The 19,984-nt window shown below is 45.6% G+C and overlaps 1 protein-coding gene and 1 pseudogene across 1 annotated transcript; one reads left to right on the top strand and one right to left on the bottom strand.

The window, feature by feature from the left end:
• The first annotated feature begins 280 nt into the window (after nt 1–280).
• On the top strand, nt 281–9,384 carry GLRX5 (glutaredoxin 5). The gene is made up of 2 exons (XM_060003965.1): nt 281–641; nt 8,746–9,384. Exons 1-2 carry the CDS (start codon nt 356–358, stop codon nt 8,922–8,924), a joined length of 465 nt encoding a protein of 154 aa, XP_059859948.1. The 5' UTR covers nt 281–355; the 3' UTR covers nt 8,925–9,384.
• Nucleotides 9,385–14,012: 4,628 nt separating this feature from the next.
• Nucleotides 14,013–17,441, bottom strand: LOC132417539 (ubiquitin-conjugating enzyme E2 N-like; annotated as a pseudogene).
• Nucleotides 17,442–19,984: the final 2,543 nt, after the last annotated feature.

Raw genomic sequence — 19,984 nt, 5'->3', positions numbered from 1 at the left:
AGAGAGAAGCCGTCTTCCCTCTCGTTTCGCCTCCCCTTGCCTCGGAGCGTGACCCTGATGGACATCCACTCTCTCCAATCAACTGACAAAACGGTTTCCGGAGGCCAATGGTAAGGCGATAGAATGCGGCTCAGGCGTAAGGACCGCCTCCAACCTGTCGGGGCGGGACGAGTAACATGATTGGTGGAATCCAGCAATTGAGGGCCAGGGTTCTCCAATCACGGAGAGCTTTTCGTCGCCGGTCCAATGAGGGCCTCCGGGGGGCGGGCCGGGCCTCCGCGGGCCGGGCCCCGGGAAGGCTTCGGCTGGCTCGCCCAGGGCCTTGGCCGTCGAGAGCTCAGGTCAGCGTGCGGGGATGAGCGGGTCCCTGGGCCGGGCGGCTGCGGCTCTGCTCCGCTGGGGGCGCGGCGCGGGCGGCGGCCTGCGGGGCCCGGGCGTGCGGGCGTCGAGCTCGGGCGGCAGCGGCTCGTCGGAGCACCTGGACGCGCTGGTGAAGAAGAACAGGGTGGTGGTCTTCCTAAAGGGGACTCCGGAGCAGCCCCAGTGCGGCTTCAGCAACGCCGTGGTGCAGATCCTGCGGCTGCACGGCGTCCGCGACTACGCGGCCTACAACGTGCTGGACGACCCCCAGCTCAGGCAAGGTCAGAGCCGGCTGGGGGCGGAGCTGGGGGGCGACCGGCCGAGGCCACTCTGCGGGGTCGAGGGTCTGTCGGGCAAGGTCCGTCCGGGGGCTCGAGGGGAGTTCAGACACGAGCTTCCACACGGGTCTAGGGTGGGGGCCTGATCGACTTGAACTGGATCTCGAGGATCTGGGCCTCTGGGCTAACATGGGCAATGGAGTAAGTCCTAGCGGTTCCCCAGTCCTCACTCTGAGCTGAAAAAGGCATTTCGGGGCCAGTGCTCTTCGGCTGAATCCAAGGAGCGTGGTCAGCAGCCTGACTCCCTGCTCTGCAGGGCTGGGGAAGTGGGCGGAGAGGGATACAAGAAGAGCCATTAGAGGTAAGCACTTCGGGGACACTTTGAGGGGCTGCCCTGCCTCGTGGATAAGGAGAGGTGCTGTTGATGGCGGGGGGAGGGTCGAGGTTGCCCTTGTCTGAGGCTAGGGGCTCAGAGGCTGGCCTGTTGTGCCTCAAGGCTCGGGGTGACAGGGACCGTTCTCTGTTGCTGCTACAGGAGCGGTTGACACAGCTGTTGGACAGGTGTTAGTTGGGATCTGTGTGGGAGAAAAAGACATGAAATTTATTTTTAGATACTCAAGGATGGGGGAGATTTGTGGCGGCTAGGGATTGGAGAGGCTTGTGGGGAGAGGGACGAAGAATGACTCCTGGGCCCTAGCTCACTCAAACTTGGAGCTCCAGGAACCGGTCAGGGTCTGGGGCAGACACAGTAGTGTCTGTGACTTTTCAGTGGCCCAGAGGGGAGGATGGAGGGCCCTGACAGTTAACTAGCATCTTTTCTGATGAGCACCTTGCTGAGAACCTTACCTGCATTCTTCTATTTTATCTTAGTGTGGGAGGAGAGAGAGGCCAGAACACCTGGGTCTGCTCCTTGGCTGGGGTGGGTGGGGTTGTCGGAGGCATGGGGGGACCGTGCCTGTACCCCCTGAAGGGTGGCATTCCAGTTAGACTTTCAGTGACTGAGTTCTCCCCGAGTTTCCTGATGTTGTTTAGTGACAGTGTTCTAAAAAGTGTTTTAGGGCCTCAGGTTCTATGGTAGTCCACATTCAGAATTCTGTATTTTGCTCTTCTACATTTGAAGTTGTCAATCATAGTCATTCCAACAGAGATGGGACAGGCTGGCGTCAGGGAAAGGCTCTGGGTTAGACTCCTTTGGCCAATCAGCTGTGCAACCCGAGGCAAGTTTCATGACTGCATTTTCCTTTTCGGTAATATGAGGATAATGAAACCACACTTGGCAAAGGTTTTGTGAGGAAAAAAGGGAAAATAAAACTTTTAGAAAGTGCCTTGTCCTCTTATCTCGCACTCAGAAGGCATCCATTAAATGGTAACCATTTTATTACTAGCACTTTATGGTTTTAAAAGTATTTTTTCCCATGGAATCTGATCCTTATAGAACTCTCGGTTTTGGTGGATGGAAACAAGGAGTGAAGGCAGCTTAGAGTTACCAGGAGGCATATGTAATATTTCCGTGTGCTGTGCCCATGATCCTTCTCCCTTCCTGGAGTACTGGAATGCTACCAATTGCTGGCTTTTTTCACATACAGGGTGATCTGCAGTCTTCATGCAGCAGCAGTGGCGTCTCTGCCTAAAAGATAAGATAGGAGAAACTACTCTGTAATCTTTCTGCTGGGACCTTGCCTCAGGCCGCTTGCAAATTGCCACTGTGGTCCTTAGTAGAACGTTGTGTTGTTGATATCTTGCTTAGCTTAAAGTTTTGAGAGTCTTTGGTTTATGAATTTCTGTTCTCCTGTTTAATATAACCAGAGATGGTATAACTGAATCACTCTGCTGTACACCTGAAACATTGTACATCAACTATACTTGAATTAAAACATTTTTCTGAAATATAACCGGAGATGGGCTATGCTGGAATATGGCCAGTAAACTGAAAGTAACAGCAGGAATAAGAATGTTTGCCGAGAGCACTTATGTATCTGACTTCCAGTCTTCTGTTCTTAAGTGTTCAAACAGTAGCAACAGGAATTTAACCCTTAAATTCCTTGACCATTGAGCTTCATCAGACCATTCCTTTTAGTTAGTGAGTGTGTTGCATACATATTGAACATAACCCGTCTTTCGTTGCCTAGAAAAGTAAACCTTAGGGTAAGTATTAACCTCTAGACTAGGGCAGGGTGGTGTAAGCACGTTATTAGCGTGGGGAGTAGTTTCGCCAGGTTGAGGCTTTAAGACGTGAAGATTCTTCATCTTTTTGCTCTCCACACCTTCAGCTTTACCAGGAGAGACTGACAGCCTGTCTGATGCTTGCTTTTGCCAACTAAAGATATGTCTGTGAACTTTTCCCAGACCCAAGGTCACTTCTAGTAACAGGATAGGGGCTTCTGCAAAATTGGCCTTTCCTGTTTTCTTGTGCCAGAGAAGGCTGAGTTTTAGAAAGGACCCAAGTCGGAGGAAGACCCTCAGACACTGTCTCCTAGTTCTGGGCACTGGGTCCAGGGAGTGTGATGCACAGAGGTGTCAGCCTGAGGCCCGAGACTGAGGCAGCTTTGCGTTTTGGCCTTCCTCAAGGTTTGTTCCTTTCTAAAAATCTGGAGCACCCACAGGACGGCCACATAGGGTCACGGTGGATGGATGTCACCATATCCTGCTCTTGGTCTTAACAAAGACTAATCTTTACTTTCAGTTGCAAAAGTAACATGTGCTCATGGGAGAAATTTGGAAAACACTGAAAATCTAAATAAAATGAAAATCCCCTGTAATTCCGTATAAACCATTATTATTAACATTTGGATCTAGATTCTAAAAGTTTTTTTTTTTTCTTTTTTAACAGAGTTGAGATCACCCATGTCTATATATAGCATTTTGCCCTCCTGAGAGCAGGGAACGTGTCTTCTGCGACTCCCTGAGCACTGTGTGTGATGCTTATGCAAAGCGAGCTTTCAATGCGTGTTTCAATGAATAAATAAATGCTTCTTTTATTTATCATTTTATCATAAACTCTCTTTCCTGCTCTTAAAAACATTATAGACACTCGAATTTCTGCCTACTCAGATCACCACTGTATTCCTCGAATCGGGACCGGCGTCTGTTGAATGAATACCCATCGTCCTATTGTTGAATGGTTATTAAGTATTTGAAAATATGCCCAGCCTTTCCAGTATCAAGGAATTTCAGGCAGTAGTAGAGCTATGACGTTGGTAAGCATTAAAAAGCAGATAACAAGTGTGCACGGGTGTCTGGTGGGCAGGTTGTATGCTGCAGATGGGGGTATAAAGTGGCACCCGCACTTGGAAGGAATGACTGTCAGTACCCAGTCAAGTTGAAGGTGAACAGAGCTGAACACCCAGCTCTTTCACTCCCGGCTATTTAGGCTCCATCAGGGATCGACAAGCTTCCTTGTAAAGGGCCAGAGAGTAAATGGTTTAGGCTTTGGGGGCCTGGTGGTCTCTGTTACACCTATTCAGCTCTGCTGTTACAGTGTACAGCAGTCAGGGACAACACATAGACGGATGAGCGGGGCGAAGTTCCAATAACACTTTATTTACAAAAGGATGTGGACCGGCTTTGGCCCGAAGGCTGTAGTTTGCCACCCCTTTGTCTAGAGAGACTGTCCCCTGCATGTGAGCTAGGAGATGCACGTAAGGGTGAGTGCTGCAGTGTTCCTTGTGATAATGAAAAGTGGGCAAGAACAGATCTTGGTCTGTTAGCAGCAGACTGAAGAAACCAACTGTAGCTTAGTCACGATGGAAAACTAAATTGTGGTTAAAATGAATTAGATCTAGGGACTTCCCTGGTGGCGCAGTGGTTAAGAATCCACCTGCCAATGCAGGGGACACAGGTTCAATCCCTGGTCTGGGAAGATCCCACATGCTGCGGAGCAACTAGGCCCATGCACCACAACTGCTGACCCTGTGCTCTAGATCCCGCGAGTCACAACTACTGAAGCCCGCGTGCCGCAACTACTGAGCCTGTGCACCGCAACTGCTGAAGCCCGCGCGCCTAGAGCCCATGCTTGGCAACAAGAGAAGCCACTGCAATGAGAAGCCCGCGCACTGCAACGAAGAGTAGCCCCCGCTCTCCACAACTAGAGAAAGCCGCACAAAAACAAAGACCCAACGCAGCCAAAAATTAAAAAAAAATGTATTCTCAAAAAAGGCGATGCTTAGTCAAAAAGCAAGTTACAAAAAGGTAATTGTGGCTTAACGTCGTTTGTGTCTATAAATGTTAAAGATGTGGAACAGTCCCATGGATTGCAGATCCATGTGTCGTGCAGGTGGGGCTCACAGTGGGGCAGGAGTGACAGATGCCAGCCTCCGGCCAGAGACCACCTCTGGTGGTCAAGAACCTGGCCTTTGGACTCCTGGACACCTGGACTCAAATCCTGTCTCTACCGTATGTCAGCACTGTGACGCTGGTTAAGTTATTTAACCTCTCTGAGCCTTCATTTCTTCATCTGTAAAATAGGGATAATTATACATAACTTGTAGGAATTTTGTAAAGATGAAATGAGATTAGATATGTGAAAAACTTAGAGTATGAAACTCAGGAACCCTTAGCTCAGTAAATGGTATTTTTATTATTGCATTGCATGCTTCACTGGTATGCATTCTTTCCTGCATTCTTTCCCTCTGTTTACTTGCGTACATTGTCAGGAGAGCATTTCTGTGGAGGGTGGGGTAGAGGACACTGACGTGGAGAGAGTAGCCACAGTGCACCTGGCGCTGTGGGAGCTTAATTCATTTCACCAATTATATCTTATTTAATCTTCATAACAAATATGTGAGGCATAGAGTTATTCCCATTTTACAGAAAAGGAAACAGGTTGAGAGATGAGCAGATTTATCTGAGACTGTATTTACAGGCCAGCCAGCCACAGTCTGCTGACCCCAAACCAACGCCTCGACCCTCTCAGCACCGTGGTTTACTTTTTGTCAGGCAGTGCTAACATCATTCTCTTAAGTTAAGGACGATGGAGAAATACGTGATTCCAGGAGGAGGTGACATGACTTGCCCGAGGAACAGAGCCTCGTTAAGCGGCAGAGTTGGCATCAACCTGCGTCAGACTCTGAAGCTCGTGTACTGCAAATCTACCGGAAAAAAAGAAAACTATAATCGTGGTGCTCTTACGATTATTGTCCAAACCAGGAATGGGGTCCAATGTTCTGAAATGTCATGAATTTTGAAAAGTACCTTTTGAAAGTTCTGGAAGGGAATTTTCCAGAACATTTTCTCCCCTCTCACTTGATACTTCAGAACATGGCATTTTTTTGGTGGGGCAGTAGGTGTATGTAGAACAGATTTTGTAAGACAGCCTCCTAACTCCCAGTCCTAGTGCTACCTGTTATATAACTTGGCAGTCACCATTTTCTGTCCCCAACTGAATCACAGTTTGTCATCTATAAAATATGGTTATCATTAAAATCCATTCTTGGGTATGCTCTTCTAATTTTCAAGAGTTGCTCTCTGATTCTGAGTTACTCCATGTGATACAAGAATTACCACTGTATATTGCAGTTACTGAAAATTTAAAGGGTGAGAAAAATTAGCCATGTTTAAACAATTAATTGTGAATTGACAGAATTTGTTTTAGTTTTCAATTTATGAATGTAGTCTTACTGGAAGTTTCTCACTTCACTCTGTAGGAAGCAATTTGGGTATTTCCTTAAATATTTAAACTTGTAATCGGACTTTTTAAACATGGAAAATGGCATTGTTTTTAGGAGAGATGCCAGAGCCTTGCTTTGACAACAGCCGCCTGTAACACTTGATAATCTAAAAATTAAAGAAGTAGTTAAGTTTAATGTTGATAAACTATCAGCTGGTAGGCACCTTGGATGCTGTCACGATGCCGTGTGTTCTGAGGTGGGTTCTTCTGAGTTCTTGAAGTTATTAGGACAGTCACAGGCCAAGGGGTTTGGAAGGAGTTAGCCTCCCTTGCATGTGACTGTATGTTGGATGTTCAGGATGGTGGAAAGCCCACTTATTTTTGGTAGTTTCGGTGGTTAGGATGGATTTCCTTCCTTCCCTTATAGTTGAGGTGTATGGTCTGCAACAATGTCATGTTTAGTTGTTGCCTAACGCTTTGGTTGAGTGTAGTACCATAAAAACGATAGATGAAAGCAAGTCATTCTTTTACTCAACAAAGATTTTATTTTAAAAAATTGTACTTTTTAGGATTAAACGTGGTTTTGGGTGGCCCTCAGATGGCAAATTTGTTTTCACCTTTGGTTCGTTTCAAAAATTGTAGGCACTCGCCAAAAGAATCAGTAGATATTCATTGCCATGAAAAGCTTAATGCAGTGTATTATTAATTGGAAAAAAACCCAGATATAATATTGTGCAGATAAATGGTTCATGTACATAAATGTAACAGATATTTAAGAAAGTTTAGAAGTAAAACGTTCATATTCTGAACGTTTCTTAATCTCCCCCCATCATAAAGTAAAAAAAGATGTGTTATTGGAAATGTAAAGTTAAGTTCTGATAGACTCTCTGTGTTTGAGGGTAGAGTTTAAAAAAAAAAAAATCCAGAACAAAGAGCTTACATGCTAAGTAATTGTTTATGTAGCACCAAACATCAGAGTGATGAAAAACTTGAATTCAAAAAAAACCAAAAAACAAAAAACTTGAATTCATCAGGGTATTCAAGTATAAAGGCATTCTGATGGTTAATGGAATTTGCCCTTTATTGGTAACCTCCAAACCTCTAGCTGATTTTTTTTTTAAACAGAAACCCAGAGTGGCTTAGAAGTGAGCTTTTCAGGGCCTATAACGTTGTAACCATTTCTCTCTCCATGAAGTCTGTCTGCAGAAGAAAGATAAAGCTCTCTACTGGGGGCCCTCTAGCGCTGTCGCTGTCGGTTAGAGCGAAGTTGCTGTTTTTTAGAAAGCAGTGACTTTTAAAAGAGAAAAACACATGGTATCTTGGGAAGGTTATTTGTAATATAACTCATATTGGTAATCTTATTTGGTAAAACTCATCTGATAATAAATGCTAGGGCATCAAGAAAAAGGTTTTGTATTTTTAGTTTGTTTACACAAAAACCACCACTTGACCGATTTCTAAAATTTGTGTAATACTGTCTTTTGCCTGAAGACTTTGTTGACTTTTCTGTTTCATTTATTTGTACATTTAAAAAAGTATACTTCATCTCGACCTCTGAGTAGAAAAGGAAGTAAAAGGTAAGGAGGAATTTAGAAAAGAGTGAGTGATCTTTTCTGCCTTAAGATTGAAGCCACATTTCCTTCCTAGCCATCATCCTCGTGGCGCAGCACTGCACAGAGTCATCCCATGGCTGCACTGTCCCTGAACATGCTTCATCTCGGTGTGTCCTCAAAGCCGTTGTCTCTTAGGGCAGGGAGTGGGTCCCACCCCGTGGCCCTGTGCCCGGCCCAGGACGTGGACCTTCATGAGCTTTGGGCCTTTCCTTCATTTCACTCAGTCCCTGCGAGTTCTGTGCTGAGTCAGATCAGCTGTCCCATGGAGAGCTCATCTGAGGGGCTGAATAGGACGAGGGCCACAGTCTAGCCACAGGAGAGGGATTTTTCTTTGGGTTAAAGAATTATTAAAGATCAAAGCCAATGACTCAGTGTCTGTAAATTCACCAGCTGAGACAGGCACGGGAAACATTAGGTGGGGGCTGCCCAGTGTGCCAGTGAGTTACCATGACGGATCCACGTTCAGTAGTCCATTTGGGAATGGAGTGGCATTTCTTCCGTTTGTTTGTTTTGCTGAAAACGTGGCCCGCAGAAGCATGGGGAATATAGCCTTCTGTATCTTGTGTCACTTGCATTAACCAGTCAAGTTCTCTGCCATTAATCCAGGGTTGATTGTGTGTCAGGTAGTTTATGAGAGCCTTACTTAACCTGATTCTCATAAAAACTTTGTGAGATAAGGGTGGAAACAGGATGGAGGCCTCGCTGTTTATAATTGGAAGAGTCAGCGGTCCATTCAACTCAAAAGCTTATGCTCTTTGTAGCAAATACACGGTCCCCCAGGGACGGGGAGCCAGGAAGGGTTACGGGGTGTCCCTAGGAGCAGGGAAACGTATTTTGCCGTACAAGTATTTGACCACTGAAATGACGGTTAAATGTTCTTTCCCCGTAGGCATTAAAGACTATTCCAACTGGCCCACCATCCCACAAGTGTACCTCAACGGCGAGTTCGTGGGGGGCTGTGACATTCTTCTGCAGATGCACCAGAATGGGGACCTGGTGGAAGAACTGAAAAAGCTGGGGATCCGCTCCGCCCTCTTAGATGAAAAGAAAGATCAAGACTCAAAGTGAGGGTGGCCCACGCGAGGAAGCCGCTGGGGTCAGAATCTCACTGCCAGAAAAGCCTTCCTGATTCTGGGTTTTGCTCCTCAGATGACTGTTTGCACTGATTCCTCCAGTTTGCAAACAGCCTGGTGATTTTAGCATGTCTGGTGTTTGAGCAAGGAATATCCTATCGTGAACGTAATTGTAACCACTGCACTGTCATAATCAATGTTGTACGACGAGATTGCTGTACACACGATTCCTTCTTATGTTGTCCTTTGCTCTTTGCTTGATTCAGGAGTAAACCTAGGAGCTTTTGAATCATCATTATTATTCATGAGTCCTCTGCAAATATGTCAGTCTGCAAAGATCATATACCCCCCATCCCTAATTTTTTGTAACTTGTTCTGTTAAGAAAAACGATGGACAAGGAAGAAAATAAGATAACCGGGGTGTTGTTTTTTAAAATAAACTGCCAACCCAGGGATACCACGTATGAGTTGTTAATCTGAATAGCAATAAGTATTTGTCTTCGTCCGTTTGGGATGCTATAACAAAATACCGCAGACTGAATGACTTATAAACAACAGGTACTGATTCTCACAGTTCTGGAAGGTGGAAGTCCAAGATCAAGGCTGTAGCACATCAGGTGTATGGTGAGGGCCTGCTCCTGCTTCACAGGCAGCTGTGTTCCCACTGTGTTCTCACAGAAACTCTTTGGAGTCCCTTTTATAAGGGCACTAATCTCATTTATGAGGGCTCCACCCTCATGACCTAATCACCTCCCAAAGGCCCCACCTCCTAAAATCATCCCTTTGGAGGTTATATGTCAGCATAGGAATTTTGAGGGGACACAGACATTCAGTCAATAAGGACTTTTAGCACCTCTGACCTTTTGATTTTAGGAATTAAGAGTGATTCTCATTCATACTCTTCTGTTAAATTTGCCACAAAAATTGCCATCCAGCTGTACTCTAATTTTCCGAAGGGAAGTAAGTGTTGTGAACGCTGAGAGGTGTTGATGATCCAGTTGGAGGCTTGGGCGGACTGGTGAGAAGTGAGGTGGGGAGGCTGGAGGGGGGCACCCCGCTCGCCCTTCTCTGAAGACCTGTGCTTGGCCACCTGCGCTGCACTTGGACAGGGAGCAGCATTAGCAGCCGTCCAAAGAATGGGATCTCATGAGTCTTTTATTCCTTAAAAATGGGGCCTTTGGGCTTCCCTGGTGGCGCAGTGGTTAAGAATCCGCCTGCCAATTCAGGGGACATGGGTTCGAGCCCTGGTCTGGGAGGATCCCACATGCCGCGGAGCAACTAAGCCCGTGTGCCACAACTACTGAGCCTGCGCTCCGGAGCCCGTGAGCCACAACTACTGAAGCCCACGCGCCTAGAGCCTGTGCTCCGCAACAAGAGAAGCCACCGCAATGAGAAGCCCGAACACCACAACAAAGAGTAGCCCTGCTTGCCGCAACCAGAGAAAAGGCAGCACGCGGCAATGAAGACCCAATGCAGCCAAAAAAAGTAAATAAAATAAATAAATTTAAAAAAAGAATAGATACCTAAAATTAAAAAAAAATGGGGCCTTTATAAAAAAGGACATAACTGTAATCATAGCCAAGATCTTCCAGTACGTGGTGTCTTTTACCAAGACTGTGCTTCTCCACCTAGGCTGGAGGTGGAGCTAGAGGTAAGCTTGACAGCAAGCGACTCGTGGGAAGAAAGCCCATCCTGTCACCGTGTGCCTTTGGGTCCCCAGAAGCCTTCATTCATCTCCAAGGGCTTAAACAGAGCATTTATTTAGAAGCACATCTTTACAGTGGCAGAGGTAAGAAGAAGATGCATTTTTTTAAAAATTATTTATTTATGTTTGGCTGTGTTGGGTCTTCGTCGCTTTCTCTAGTTGCGGCGAGCGGGGGCTAGTCTTCGTTGTGCTGCGCGGGCTTCTCATTGCGGTGGCTTGTCTTGTTGCGGAGCACGGGCTCTAGGCGCGCAGGCTCAGTAGTTGTGGCTCTTCCCGGAGCCACATGGGGTGGGATCTTCCCAGACCAGGATTTGAACCCGTTTCCCCTGCCAATGCAGGCAGATTCTTAACCACTGCGCCACCAGGGAAGCCCGAAGCTGCATTTTTTAATGAAAAGAGCAAAAATGACAAGGAAAGAGGGATGGCTTATTTCCCCAGAGCTGTTCTGGAGGCTTGTTCTGTGTTGATTATTGAGTTTACATGAGTGCCACTTGGAAAAGCTCTGAAGACGGACAGACTTGGTGGGTAAGGACTGACCTGCCGGGTGGTCTTGTAGCCCACAGCTCCTGGCTCCATCCTTCCCCCAGAGGCTGTGAGATTCCCAGGAGAAAAGAAAGGCAGGTTGTAGCCCATCCCCGCATCCGTGGGGACTGCCCTACATCCGTGGGGACTGCCCTGTCAGGTGAGAGGACTGCCCCTCGTAAATTACAGAGCTCAGGGCTTCAGGGAAAAGAAAAGCAGATTACTGCCACAAAAAGTTTTATATTACGGGGCTTCCCTGGTGGCTCAGTGGTTGAGAGTCCGCCTGCCGATGCAGGGGACACAGGTTCGTGCCCCAGTCCGGGAAGATCCCACATGCCGCGGAGCAGCTGGACCCGTGAGCCATGGCCGCTGAGCCTGCGCGTCCGGAGCCAAAAAAAGTTTTATATTACGTGTATTGTATACTGCATCCCATCAATACCTTTTGGGTCTGCTCTAAGCTAAGAGCTTACACAGACCCTTAGAGGAGGTTGGAGCTCACTTGTTGGAAGCACTTTGCTTTACAAATGAATGTGAGGGCACTGGAAGGAAGCCCTGTGCTCAGAGCTGCTTGTGCTGCTGCCACGTGGTGGCCGACCTAGGCTGTGACCTTGTCCTTTGGAAAGAATACCGTTAACAAACCACTTTTTACTGTCCCTGGATGAGTACCAGGCCATGGGGCACACACATGAGTCTGCAGAATTGTCCCTTGCCTTCACATCTGGTGTGTCATAGGGTACCTTTCCATAATTTTGCTCCTTTTGGCTTTTCCTTAAACCTGCCTATGTCCCCTTAGGGTTCATCTAAAAAATGAAATGATAAGAAACTTATTTGTAGGGAAACATCGATGTAGGAAACCTCCCTGGAACATTAGCGCTAGGGGAGAGCTGCTAGGCGAAGAATTTGACTCAGATGCTTATGAATCATAGATCATATCAGTCACCAGAGAGCTTAAAAGTTTAAGGAATCACTGAGCTCTGCAAGAAATGGAAATGTTCTTTCCAAAGTTAATTAATCCTTTTCTTCTCTATGCTTGACAAGTCGCTGCCAAGTGGGAAATTGCAGATGCTATCTGATGTCAGTCTGAATAACTTTAATGATCTGCATAATTAGAATTCACTGTGATAATTAGAACAGTGGCACCAAAGTTCATTGTACAAACAGCAATATCACACATCATCTATTTAAAAATGCAAGGTCCACTTCACGGCTTTCCACTACAGGACACTGGCTTGTATCATTTGATTTATGTCACAACTTCAGTCCTGTGTTGTTAGACCGTTTAGAAATAGATGAAGTTATTTTAGAACATTTGTATGAGTTGAAGTAGTTTTTGTGTTGTAAGCTGGTAGTTACATAAATGTCATTACACTTCATTTAAGTTTGGGAGGTATTTTAGAACAGCAGGTAAGTTTTAAGGCATCTTGGGTTTCTTGTATTGGCCCTATTGAATTGACTTGGGTAGAATCTGGGACCTCAAGCTTTCCTGTAATTACCAACACCCCAGCAGCTAGCTCGAGAAAGAGCTCTTGTAAATTTATGAATGAGCTTGGTTATTTAGAGGAAAATTGTTTCTTGAGAGGTTGGGTCCCTTGGTGTTCGTGACAGGAGAGATCGGGCTAAGGGTTCAGAGGATCGACCTTCGTGCTGGCCAAGTTATGTTGGAGTACATTTAAACCAGAGGCAAGGAAGCTTCCAGGTGGGGTCCGGAGAGTCACGGACAGGCAAAAATAGATACCGGTGGATGGTCACACCAAAAGGAGCTGATTTGATAGCTATTAAAAAAGATAGATTTCTTAATCCAGTTGAGAATTTTTTTTTTTTTGGCCGCGTCAAATGCGGTTCCCTGCCCAGGGATCGAACCTGTGTCCCCTGCAGTGTAAGCGTGGAGTCTCAACCACAGGACCGCCAGGGGGGGTCCCATACAATAGCTAATTTGAGGGAGAGGGGAGGAACAGTGAAAGGGGGAAGAGCTGTTGTCACGCCACCCATCAACGTGGCCAAGATGGACTTGTGGGAGGTCGCATCCTGTCCTGTTTCCTGAGAGCAGTGTCACTGCAGGTCTTCAGGCTGCATGGGCTGTGCAGCTGAGCTGGGAGCAGATCTGGCCTGAAAGCCTAAGTGCACCTTGCTTCGAAGGCCTTTTCCCTGACTGCAGCCAGAATGGCCTTCCACAGACACACTACTTACACTTCTCACTCCCCTACTTACAGACCTCCCAGGCCGCTGCCCCAGAAGGCCTTCCCTCACCTCCCTGCTTTGTCCCCACGGCACCAGATTGTCCTTGCCCTTTTGCTTGGCTTCACTCGAGAATCCGCTATTGCTAGCATATGTAGTGCTTAGAAAAATGTGTAAAAAATAAGCAAAGGATTCTCTTTCTCCGTTCTGTCCTGATGAGTCACAAGAAGCGTTAGGTCTTTACAGTTCACCAGGGTAGCCGCACAGGGCAACCCCTAAGAGCTTGGGTTTGGATCAAACTTCCTGGATTCCCATCCCATTTCTTCCCAGATGTGTGACCGGCCTCAGACACATTAATAACCTCCCTTGCCTACTCTACTGAACAGGACAGTGGGGAATGTCACCTACACCAGGCTTGTTATGAGATGGGAGAATCCACGTCAAAGGCCAAGCCCATACTGAGCTTTCCAGACAGGTTAACCTCCATGGTTACCTTGGACTAGATCTGGACTTGACTGCGGTATATTACTCACCATCATTGTTACGCTTAAGGGAGTAGAGCTAAGTCCATATTTAGTAACAGGCCATTGTTTGGTTGTCCCCAGAGGATGGAGACTCATCTTTGAAGGTCAATGACAAGATCTAATATTTGTGATAATCTCAGTGGAGTGTACCCGTTATTCAGCTGTTCTTGGGGCTGGAGTCGGGAGGGCCCTGAGACAGAAAGAATTCCCTGTAAATTGCTTTCCCAAGACTATAGTTGGACTTATTGCCACTGAGTTTTAATTTTTTTTAATAGTATTTCTATTTCATGCAGTGGGAAGTCCGTACTGAACTGAATAGGCTTTATTGTGTGGAGGTATGCTTGAAAGAACACAGTTTAACCTTGAGTTAATTCTAATTTATCAGTAACAAGGATTGTCATGCTGGGTTCTACTGTACCCAAGTAGTAATTTTCACAGGGATACATTTTGCCAGGAAATAAGAGGCTGATAGGTTCCCTGGTTCACAGGAAGTTAGGTGATGAACTGCAGAAAATATTTCCAGATTACTGGTAGGTCCGTCTAGTCCTAAACTGACAATGAGCCTTGGTAATCAGCAGCAGGGATGAGCCAGCCTTCTGGAGCGTCCATGCTAAGCCCTAAGCCCTAGACTATGCGATGGGACCTCTTCCCACTCTAGACCCCAGGTCTGGGGCTGAGCCTTCAGCTGGGAGTCAGGTACCCCTGCCCCTACCCTGAGCCAGGGCAGGCTCAAAATACTTGGAATCTGAAGGGGAACTTCAGCAGTGCCTTTTACACATAAGCTGTAACCCTAAGAACCAAGAAGCACATTTCCCATTATCCTGGCTTTTTTTTTTTTTAATATTTATTTATTTATTTGGTTGCACCAGGTCTTAGTTGTGGCAGGCGGACTCCTTAGTTGTGGCTCGCCAGCTCCTTAACTGCAGCATGTGGGCTTCTTAGTTGTTGCGTGCAAACTCTTAGTTGCAGCATGCATGTGGGATCTAGTTCCCTGACCAGGGATCTAACCTGGGCCCTCTGAATTGGGAGTGCAGAGTCTTAACCACTGTGCCACCAGGGAAGTCCTATTTTTAGTTTTTAAAGGAAACTCCAGACTGTTCTCCGTAGTGGCTGCACCAATTTACATTCCCATCATCTGAGAGAGATTTAGACGGTAGAACTGGAGGTGCTGGGATGAGGGAGAAGCAGACCTGAGTATGAAGCCCATGGCCTGGGAACTGACATTTCCTGTGCCAGTCATGCGATTCCAGACCTTTCTGTCGTGTGGGGCTTCCTGACACCAGAGACCACCGATAGTGTCAAAATGCACAAGCAATGGGTAGTGTTCCCATTTACATGGGTGTGGTGGGGAGTTTGGGAGAGGAAGTGAGAGAGGTGAACCTTGGCATCTTTTTAAACTTGACAGGAGACCCACCGAGTGTGTAGATGGTGAGAGCCACGTGCTATCAGAGGGCTGCCAGGAATCCTCCATCAAGTCCAGTCCTGTGAGAGGGGCTTGGAAGCCTGCACAGCGTGAGCCCCGGCTTTCTAACCGCCGCTAGTGTGTGCAATAGATTTTCATTAGCATAGGTGCTGTTGAGGTCGTTGATCAATCCTGCCGTCTGGTCCAAATAACTGACGCGTCACTTTGAGGTTGTCTAAACCCTGGTAATAACCAGCGGGAACAAGAGGGGGCTTAGAATGTAGTCTTCAGGGCTCAGCCTTCAGTTTGGGATAATAAAGCTTCTCGCGGAATTTACGCAGGTCTTCTTGGCCCTCGGCATTAAACAGTGTGTGTGTGTGTGTGTGTGTGTGTGTGTGTGTGTGTGTGTGTGTAAAATAATTTTTTTTTTTAGAATAACAAAAAATATTTTACTAAAACATAAGATTTACAGAAGTTTCCAGACAAGCCATACAAAATGGTCACAAGCTTTTTCTTGAAGGGAGGATTCTACACTTGACAGCAAAGTCACAGTGTTATTAGTGAGGGCTGTGATGTTTGTTTAATGTTCCCATTTTGGTTCAAACAATCAAGCTTGTCCATCTACAGTGTCTAAATAAAGTTAGACTTGGCTAGAGAGCATATTCTAAAGAACGGGTTAGCTGCCTTTTTTTTTTTCTTTTTTTCTTTTTTTTGCGTTACGCGGGCCTCTCACTGTTGTGGCCTCTCCCGTTGCGGAGCACAGGCTCCGGACGCGCAGGCTCAGCGGCCATGGCTCACGGGCCCAGCCGCTCCGCGGCATGTGGGATCTTCCCGGACCGGGGCACGAACCCGCGTCCCCTGCATCGGCAGGCGGACTCTCAACCACTGCGCCACCAGGGAAGCCAGGGTTAGCTGCTTTTAACCAATGCAATCAGATCACCATAAAAAGGGGGAAAGGAGCCCATAAAATTCAAATAAAACTACCTTCCCCGACCACCAAAAAATAATAATAATAAAGAAAAACACCCACACCCCTGCAGCTAACCCTGACAACCACCTTCATTCACAGCGCTTTATACTCAAACCATGATGGGGAAATGAATAAAAGCAGAGAAGGGCCACTGCTTTTAAACGTCTCGCAACAATCCAGATGACACTTCTAGCCTCTGCTCCTGCTTTACAACAGTGAGTCAGGACAAGACATAGATTTGCTACTGTGCATTCAATCACCAGGGGACTGAAGATCTCTGGGCTTTTATTCTGTAATGTTTCTAAGACTGTGTCCATTAAATGCAAACAAAAAAGGAAGAAGTCTTGGCAGAACAGGAGAAGTGATGCACACTTGATGATCGGATCGATTTCAATATTATTCATGGCATATAGCCTAGTCCATGCTCTAGCTGTTTCTATGGCTTGGGCTTCGTTGGTCTTCCACTGCTCCGCTACATCATCTGCTGATGGGTCATCTGGGTCGGGAGCACTTAACAAAGCCTGGATCGATAGCAGGACTGCGCGGATCTGCAGTGCTGGGGACCACTTATCTTTCAAAATATCTAAAACATATTCTTCCCAACTTGTCTACATTAGGATGATAAATTTTGGTTATGAAACGTACTTTAGGGGCTGCCATTGGGTATTCTTCTGGAAGGAATAGTTCAAGTTTAAAAGTTCCTCCCTCAAAGGGGGAATCCTGAGGGCCAGCAATGACCACATGAAAATAACGGGCGCTGCTCTCATCGGGTTCTGCTTTAATGCCGGGAACTGGCTCTGCCAGCAAACGCTGGGTTTCCTTGATAATCGTGCAGGGCAGCCCGGCCATCTTGTCAGATCCCGAGTTCAGCCTCTGGTCTCGTCTCTGGCTCCACTCGCCTCACGCACGAGTGTGTGAAATAATTTTCATGTGGGGGGTTATTTATTAAATTGCAGCATTTCCCCATTAATAGATGTCTTCCAATCAACCGTTTTTGTTAGAGAGATCACAGCTCTGCTAGCAGTGAGTTAGGTTTTCTTAGAAATCAGTAATCAGTCCCATAGCATTTCCCAGGGGTCTGGGGTTTCTGCAACAACTTTGCAGGCATCAAAGGGGAATGCAGAGAGTCTAAAATCTGGTTGAAAAAATCTGTATTTAAATGCCCTCTCAAACCACTGACACAAGTATAGACGTAGATAGAGGTACATGTATAGATTATAGATGCATCTAAATCTGTCATCCTTGGAGAGCCTTTGTCGCCGTTGAACTCAGCTTTGTCATCTCTAAAATGGGGTTAATAACAGTCTCTACCTTATAGAACTACTATGAGGATGAAATGAGATAATATCACCTAAAATTCTTGGCAAACGATCACTTATCTTTCATGTTTTTCTTTGTTTTTTCTTCTTCAAATTTTTCTTAGTTATTCTTTCTAGCTTCCTCTTCCTCATGAACTTCAGAATCATTTTGTCAACAGATTCCCTTTTTTTTTTTTTTTTTTGCGGTACGCGGGCCTCTCACTGTTGTGGCCTCTCCCGCTGCGAAGCACAGACTCCGGATGCGCAGGCTCAGCGGCCATGGCTCACGGGCCCAACCGCTCCGCGGCATGTGGGATCTTCCCAGACCGGGGCACAAACCCGTGTCCCCTGCAGGCGGCAGGCGTACTCTCAACCACTGCACCACCAGGGAAGACCTGTTGGAAGATTTTTAATCACAGTTTCAATTTCATTACTTGTGATTGGTCTGTTCATATTTTCTGTTTCTTCCTGGTTCAGTCTTGGAAGGTTATACCTTTCTAAGAATTTGTCCATTTCTTCCAGGTTGTCCATTTTATTGGCATACAGTTGCCTGTAGTAGTCTCTTAGGATGCTTTGTATTTCTTCAGTGTCTGATGTAACTTCTCCTTTTTCATTTCTGATTTTATTGATTTGAGTCCTCTCCCTCTTTTTCTTGATGAGTCTGGCTAGTGGTTTATCAATTTTGTTTCTCTTCTCAAAGAACCAGCTTTTAGTTTGATTGATGTTTGCTATTGTTTTCTTTGTTTCTATTGCATTTATTTCTGTTCTGATCTTCATGGTTTCTTTCCTTCTGCTAACTTTGGGTTTTGTTTGTTCTTCTTTCCCTAGGTGTAAGGTTAGATTGTTTATTTGAGATTTTTCTTGTTTCTTGAGGTAGTCTTCTATAGCTATAAACTTCCCTCTTAGAACTGCTTTTGCTGCATCCCATGGGTCGTCGTGTTTTCATTGTCATTTGTCTCTAGGTATTTTTTGATTTCCTCTTTGATTTCTTCAGTGATCTCTTGGTTATTTAGTAACGTACTGTTTAGCCTCCATGTGTTTGTGTTTTTAAAGTCTTTTTTCCCTGTAATTCATTTGTAATCTCATAGCGTTGTGGTCAGAAAAGGCGCTTGATATGATTTCAATTTTCTTAAATTTACTGAGGCTTGATTTGTGACCCAAGATGTGATCAATCCTGGAGAATGTTCCATGCGCACTTGAGAAGAAAGTGTAATCTGCTGTTTTTGGATGCAATGTCCTATAAATATCAATTAAATCTATCTGGTTTATTGTGTCGTTTAAAGCTTCTGTTTCCTTATTTATTTTCATTTTGGATGATCTGTCCATTGGTGTAAGTGAGGTGTTAAAGTCGCCCGCTATTTTTGTGTTACTGTCGATTTCCTCTTTTAGAGCTGTTAGCAGTTGCCTTACGTATTGAGGTGCTCGTATGTTGGGTGCATATATATTTATAATTGTTATATCTTCTTCTTGGATTGATCCCTTGATCATTATGTAGTGTCCTTCCTTGTCTCTTCTAACATTCTTTATTTTAAAGTCTGTTTTACCTGTTATGAGTATTGCTACTCCAGCTTTCTTTTGATTTCCATTTGCATGGGATCTTTTTCCATCCCCTCACTTTCAGTGTGTATGTGTCCCTAGGTCTGAAGTGGGTCTCTTGTAGACAGCATATAGATGGGTCTTGTTTTTGTATCCATTCAGCAAGCCTGTGTCTTTTGGTTGGAGCATTTAATCCATTCACGTTTCAAGTAATTATAGATATGTATGTTCCTATGACCATTTTCTTAATTGTTTTGGGTTTGTTTTTGTAGGTCCTTTTCTTCTCTTGTGTTTCCCACTTAGAGAAGTTCCTTTAGCATTTGTTGTAGAGCTGGTTTGGTGGTACTGAATTCTCTTAGCTTTTGCTTGTCTGTAAAGCTTTTGATTTCTCCATCGAAACTGAATGAGATCTTGCGTGAGTAATGAATCTGAATGAGATCTTGAGTAGAGTAATCTTGGTTGTAGGTTCTTCCCTTTCATCACTTTAAGTATATCGTGCCACTCCCTTCTGGCTTGTAGAGCTTCTGCTGAGAAATCAGCTGTTAACCTTATGGGAGTTCCCTTTTATGTTATTTGTCATTTTTTCCTTGCTGCTTTCAATAATTTTTCTTTGTCTTTGATTTTTTACAGTTTGATTACTATGTGTCTCGGTGTGTTTCTCCTTGGTTTTGTCCTGTATGGGACTCTCTGAGCTTCCTGGACTTGGGTGGCTATTTCCTTATCCATGTTAGGGAAGTTTTCGACTATAATCTCTTCAGATATTTTCTCGGGTTCTTTCTCTCTCTCTTCTCTTTCTGGGACCCCTATAATGTGAACGTTGTTGCGTTTAATGTTGTCTCAGAGGTCTCTTAGGCTGTCTTCATTTCTTTTTTCTTTATTCTGTTCCACAGCAGTGAATTCCACCATTCTGTCTTCCAGGTCAC

The sequence above is a fragment of the Delphinus delphis genome, chromosome 2 (genome assembly GCF_949987515.2).
Source record: "Delphinus delphis chromosome 2, mDelDel1.2, whole genome shotgun sequence".
Taxonomy (NCBI): Eukaryota; Metazoa; Chordata; class Mammalia; order Artiodactyla; family Delphinidae; genus Delphinus; species Delphinus delphis.
This window is presented reverse-complemented; position numbering and strand designations above follow the sequence as displayed.